Below are 7,196 nucleotides of genomic sequence, written 5' to 3' on the forward strand. Positions count from 1 at the left end.
CAGCAACATACTTATCTTAGTCGGACTCGATTTGATATGACTACTAGGGTCGGAATAACAATCATCTTCTTATTCATTACCGAAATGATGGTAACGACAGACATGAACAAAACAGAATCAATTACTAGCGCCTTGGTAACCTTGTGACTTTCCCCGATCCAAGTGTGAGTCCTGTGCTTTCGGTAGTATAAGCCTCTACTATCTTTCACACCTACTCATACTCGTTCCAAGATATGCCTCGCAGTCCACAAGTTCTTATTTCCTAACATCACAAAACGATTTAACACATACGAATGTGTCCAAATAATCTTAAAATTTTCCATAGACTCTACTAGGACTTCTTCCATATGTATCTTAAATAGTAATTCTGCTTCAACTTGGTTGGTGGTGGAAACGCCAGACGATAGGACAACTTCAGGAATTACACGAATCGTTCTATCATCCCGCCAATCACATGTGTACATTTGGATGTACCGTACTCCTCTAGACGTATTGTTATTTTATCATACGTATTCTAAAGGCAATAAACCACTCTTAGGATTTCTTCTGATAGGTATCATTCACTATCGTAAGCCTTCTCATTTCCTCCATTTACTCAATTCTCTATGAGTCTTCACCATGACGTTATGTTCATAGAAGCAGGCGTTCAGTGTATCTGGATGAGAATATAGATAGAGAAAGCTTTATTTACGACAGATGTATAAATCTCCTTATCACTCCGAAAAGTTATATGCCAGTTCTAATACCGTGATTAAACGTTTAGAAATCTAAACACATAAAATTTCCAGATCCGGTCAACAATAGACCATAGATCTGATAGCATCACAAAGCATATAAGGCATATTATAACATAAATCTTTTAGCACATAAAATCAATTTAGGCATCTCCCCAAAATAAGCTAGTGCTTGTGTCTATTCAGGCATACATAATAAATATAGCAGACACTCATCTCACAATCATCGCTTAGCATTCTAAGTTTAAGTCTAGAAATTTCCTAAAATTCCTAGTTCGCTTAAACTAATGCTCTGATACCAACTGTGACATCCCCAATTTCACGGCCAGAAAAGACCAATTTTTTATGCTTATTTAAAAATCAGAGTATCCTTTTTGAAAAATAATATTGCGGAATTTGTTCCCAAAAAACATGATAATAATATTATCAAAGCATTTCCGAATAAATGTATTTTATTTATTTTAAAACATTGGGATGTCATCATCAATACAGATACATAAGCATAATGAAATATTACAAGCCCTACATCAATTTAACTAGTGGCCTAATACCCCTTGAATCTCTCAGCAGAATGTATCTTTCATACCGCTACCTGTGATACAATAAACTGAGTGGGTCAGGTTGGGAAACTTGGTGAGTACATAGGGATTTCAATCCCACAATGTTATAACACACACACACACACACACACACACATATATATATATATATATATATATATATATATATATATATATATATATATATATATTAGAACTCGCAATATACAATTTCACCTCATATAAGCAATTTTACCCCACCCCGTCGATCCTCACAATGACACGATCCATACTCTTGGATCTAAAATGAACAGCCTTACCTAATCCATACTCCCGGATCAGGGATGAACGACTACGTTTAATCCATTCTTTTGGATAAATGACAAATGACTATGCCCACTCCATACTCTCGGACTAGAGACGAATGACTATGTCTAATCCATGCTCTCGGATTAATGACAAATGACTATGCCCTTTCCATACTCTCGGACTGAGTACGGATGACTATGTCTAATCCATGCTCTCATATCAATGGCAAATTTTAAAGTTCTACCCTCCGTGTATATCTCACCCGTACTCATAAGAATATACTATCTGATATTCATCTTAATTAATCTAGGTTTATTATGTATCCTAAATCATCATATATTATCATATATGATCTTAACACGTATTTCAGGCAATATCAAATATTTCACACATAAACATATAGTTAATACTTTAATTAATACTTTTATTAAAATCATGTTCATGAAAGGGACTATGCACTCACTTGTTAAAGTGACGACTCGAAATTCGGACAATACTTCGCTCCTAGCAACTGTCTTTTCCTTTGACGTAACCTAGTATTATTATCACTAAGCTTTAGTCTATTATTTATTGTGACTAATTATTAATTTAGATTCATCATTAACTCAAAGTCTACTTTCATGGTCTATCAAGTAAGGAACAACCAGGTAGGATCATATCGAAGGTAGGGTCCATTTCGTATGCGAAGTATACTGTTTGGAAATCCCACTTTAAACACCTCACTAAATCACAGCCTAGACATCATCCCCGTAAGTAGATCAATAAGTATAACGACTTGGAATCACTGATAAATCTTGTTTATAGGTCCATAATAACGATAATGAACTTAAACATAAGTTATACTCAAAGTAGATTAAGCAAAACTCAGTTACAAGGGGGTTTAGCGAGGAACCGGGACTCGCTACAAATACATAGGAGGTGCTAGGGAAAGGCTTAGAGGGTTTGGGGGTGTTTTAGAGAGAATGGTTGAGAAAGTTGTGAGAAAACAAGTGATTTGCGCCTTCTATTTATAGGCTGTGTGAAGGATGAATGTGGGGCGTTCAAGAGCTGAACGCAGGGCGTTCACTTTCCACGTGTCGTCATCTCGTTCCAAGCCGTGGGGAAGAAGGTCCGACCCAGATCGCGCCACGTGTCACTCGCTGGTTACTCCAAAAACTAATTATCTTCTAAATTCCGTAACTTTCGCATACGAGCTCCGTTTTTGACGTTCTTTATATCCACGCATAGGTAGCGATGTGATCTATAACTTTGTTTAGACTCTGTCGGCTAATTTTGAATTTTATTTTTAAAGTTATATTTTAACATGCTTAGACAGTTAAAGTCCGTTAAAAATTCATAACTTTGTCATCTGACGTCTGATTTCGACTGTATTTATATCGTTGAACTCCTATTAATGAGATCTTCAATTCTCATTTAGGTTGTGTTGGCTAAAAATCGATCGATCTAAAATTCGATTTCCGGGTTGTATACTGTTATGCAAAAATCTTAGAAAAATCATAACTTCCTTAAACGAAGTCAGATTTGGACGTCGTCTATATGCACGCTCTCGGTTTAACATATACTACGACTTTTGTTTAGATTGCTAAGGCTAAAAAGTAGCTTATTAAAAATTCACTTTTGACGATACGCGGCGTCGTGCCGATTTTGTCGCAAAACTTCGACGGGTCATAACTTCTTCGTTATAAGTCCGATTTTAGCGTTCTTTATATGTACGGAATCCTTGTGACATATACTATACTTTGGTTAAGATTATTTATTCTAAATAATATTCTATCAAATAGTCATTTTTAACGCTTATTATCTCTAAATTGATTAGCCCGAATCTGCGGGCGTTATAATTATCTCCCCCTTAGGATGATTACGCCCAGGAATCATCAACGAGACACTGCTTGTATAATGACTCCAAACGTTATCTTTTCATCCTAGTGAATAACCGTAAATCTTATGTTCCTTCAAATGAGTATCTAACTCTTGGACTTCTTGACTGCAGGCGGTGCTCCATCTTGTACCCGCTCTTCTTACTATGTTGGACTTTCAATCGTAATCTTCGAGTTACAAACTCGATACTTATTGGAGACTCCTGCTCCTTCTTAAACATACTTAACTTAAGATAAGTTCTTTACTTCGATTACCATAACAGACCGATGGGTCATAAGTCATAACTTCTTCGTTATAAGTCGGATTTCAGCGTTCTTTATATGTATGGAATCCTTGTCACATATACTATACTTTGGTTAAGATTATTTATTCTAAATAATATTCTATCAAAAATTCATTTTTAATGCTTATTATCTCTAAATGGATTAGCCCAAATCTAAGGGAGTTACAAGTTAAGAACATTCTCAAGTATTTGCAAAGGACAACGGACGTGGTTCTAGTTCTTGGTGGCAGTGATACGTTGAGAGTGACTGGGTATAGTGACGCCACATTTCGAACAGATAGGGATAACTTTCGTTCTCAATCTGTTTGGGTATTTAAATTAAATGGAGGAGCAGTTACTTGGAAAAGTTCCAAGTAAGACACAATGACTGATTCTACCTGTGAGTCAGAGTACATAACGACAAGTGAAGCATCAAATAAATCAGCGTGGTTGAAGAACTTAATCGGAGATCTTGGAGTTGTTCCAACCATTCAGGAACCAATGGAACTTTTCTGCGATAATGAAGGTGTGGTTGCTTTGACCAAAGAACCGAGAGATCATGGTAAATTGATATGTGCATATTTGATCATTTATTTTGTATAATATCTTAATATTTTTTTGGCTATTTTGTCTCGATTTATGAACAAAAGGTACTTAATTATGTTAAAATTATGTTTTCAGCCTTAAAGACATGCTCAAGTGAAAAAGGAAGAAGAACTAGCAATTGGAAGCTTGGGAATTGAAGTTTGTAGAATCAAAGCTTAAAAGAAGAGCTACTCGACGAGTTGGCCATCAACTCAACGAGTAGGAAGGAATATTCGCGAACCAGCAATGCCTTACCGTACACGCGTTTTAAGTAAAGAACTCGTCGAGTCGGTCTAATAACTCGATGAGTCAGTGCGTAAATTTGAAAAAATCTTATATATATCGGTTATTCCCGAGACCTTAAGGTATGTTGGCGATTGTGGGAGACTTTTGGCGACTCATTGGCGATCAAAAGGGTTCTTGAAGCTCTGGTTTTCGAGAATTCAACTTGGAAATCAAGTTAGAAGAGATCAAAGGCAGTAAACACTATTATTTTTCTTAATCTTTTGCATAAACTATGTTTCAATCATTAGATTTCGATTTTAGATTGTTAATTGTTGTAGATATGAGCTAAAAACTTTAAACTTCTGTTTAGAGTAGATGAATTTATGAATGTGGTGTGATTTTATGGCTTGGATTAATTTCATTTGGTGAATTGTCTTGTTAAGCTTGTTAAAGACCCTTATGTGTTGATAATAATTATTTTCTGTTAATAATCAAGTTATTGAGTTGCATGAATATCATCTTAATTTCTTGAATCATATGGTTTTATGAAAACAATATTGTATGCCTAGTATTAGTGAATATGAACCTAGGGTTAACTAGAAAATAAGTAAATTGATGTGTAAGCATGTGTGATGAACAACCATACATGAGTTAATTGAATTGACAAATTTAGTTAGCTAATATTACAAGTCTTACTTGATCTGAATTGAATACTAGGAAGCATGTTAGTTTAACCAACAGGCCACTGTTTGAATTAACCTATTTGCTAAGGATTAGTAATAGTGAACACGAATCTAATCACATTAGGAATCGGTAGCCAATGATATATTAGTCCATTGCACTTGCCATGAAATCAACCATAGGAATAAATGAGTCGAATCTGAACAGAAGTCTCTTTTATCATTGAATCTAGTTACCTTCTATTTGCTTTAGTTGTTAATTGCTTAGTTTAAGAGTTATTTGCTTATTTAAGTTTCTAGTCTTGCAAAACTAGAGAAAACCATCTTTTATTACTTATTTTAATTAGGTAATTCTAGTAGTTAATCTTAATTGTTACCGTTCCCTGTGTTCGATATGCTACCTGCTTGAACTATATTGCTAATCGATAGGTACACTGCCTTTCGTGTGTTTATTTTGTGTTTAAATTAGTAGGATTAAAACTAGTGCATTTTACACACATCATAAATCAACACATATCGACAGAAAGTACCATTATATCAGACATAAAATTGAAGAAGGTCATCTCATAGTGTATAGAGTCTTGTCAAAAGATAATCCTGCAAATCCTCTCACAAAGGCTCTGAGTAGGATTAAAGATAGACATCATGCTAGAAGCATTGGATTGAAAGATGATATTAGTTTTAGTATTTAGATATATAGTTTGAAACTTGTAACAAAATAAATATAATTGACTTTTTCAATTTTGAGCATTGGTGGAACTTGAGCATAAGGCTTATTGGGCCTTGAAAACATGCAATTTTGAGCCAAGTGAGTTGCGTGCCAATCGACTTTTGCAAATGAATGCTTTGGAAGAATTAAGGAACGAGTCCTACACTAACTCGTTGATCTATAAGGACAAGACAAAAAAGTGGCATGATGCAAGGTTGAAAGGTAACAAGGAATTTGAAGCTAATCAAAAAGTTCTCTTGTACAATTCAAGACTAAAGCTATTTCCGGGAAAATTGCACACTCATTGGTCCGGGCATTTCACAATTAAACATGTTTATCCATACGAGGTGATTGAGTTATGGAACAAAGATGGGTCAAGTTCTAAAGTAAATGGGCATAGGGTTAAGAAATATGAAGAAGGCATGCCAAATGAAGAAAGACTAGAAGAAGGGTTGGACTTGGAGAAAGCCGCTGCAACGTAGAGCGGGAAGGAGTCCAGCTAAAGACTCCTAAAAAAGAAGCGCTTATGGGAGGCAACCCGCTGTTTGAGTTTGCTTTCTTTTTACCTTTCCTTTTCGTTTTATTTTTAGTCTTTTATTTGCTTTTATGTGTTTTATTAGGATTTTTCAATCTAAATCTTCTTTTTAGCTTAAACTGATTGCTTGAGGACAAGCAAAGTTTGAGTGTGGGGTGTGGTGGAATTAATTTAAAGAGAGCAAAAATTTTCAAAATTTTTTCGAACAGAGTCAAAAACTCGCCGAGTACATACCTGAACTCGACGAGTCTATCTGAAAATTCGCGATATTTCGTAAAAACGTGTCTCTACTCGACGAGTTTGGGACCCCAGACTCGACGAGTAGACTTTTATTACCGAATAAAATTTAAAACTCTGTAAATTAGGGTTTTTACCTTAAAGGGGTAAAGCTTTCTCATTCCAGCCGCTACTCGCCTACCACTCGACGAGCGAATTCTCTCAAGCAACCAACCTTCATTCTCGTGATTTCTTTCCATTTCTTGCGTAAAGGTTAGTTTTTTCACTCATAACTCCGTTAAAGGTTCGATCTTTAGTAGTTTAATTGTTAAAATTTGTTAAAAACCCGATTTTTGATTTTGACATGAACATTAGGGTTTAGATTCGGGCTAATTTAGAGTGTTTTGACTGAAAGTTTTTGTGAATTAATGCTTGGTTTACCATAGTGAACAAACCCCTGGAGTCATTTTGAGTGCAATAGATCGAATCTGTTCGAATCAATTAAGGAGTCTGTAACAACCGGT

The 7,196-nt window shown here is 35.3% G+C and overlaps 1 protein-coding gene across 1 annotated transcript; it reads left to right on the plus strand.

Annotated features, from left to right (window-relative positions):
- The first annotated feature begins 6,049 nt into the window (after positions 1-6,049).
- LOC145126890 (uncharacterized) lies at positions 6,050-6,403 on the plus strand. The gene has a single exon (XM_079062170.1). The coding sequence runs from the start codon at positions 6,050-6,052 to the stop codon at positions 6,401-6,403; it is 354 nt and encodes a 117-aa protein (XP_078918296.1).
- Positions 6,404-7,196: the final 793 nt, after the last annotated feature.

This window comes from Lactuca virosa, chromosome 7 (genome assembly GCF_052849685.1).
Source record: "Lactuca virosa cultivar CGN04683 chromosome 7, Lactuca_virosa_CGN04683_v6, whole genome shotgun sequence".
Lineage (NCBI taxonomy): Eukaryota > Viridiplantae > Streptophyta > Magnoliopsida > Asterales > Asteraceae > Lactuca > Lactuca virosa.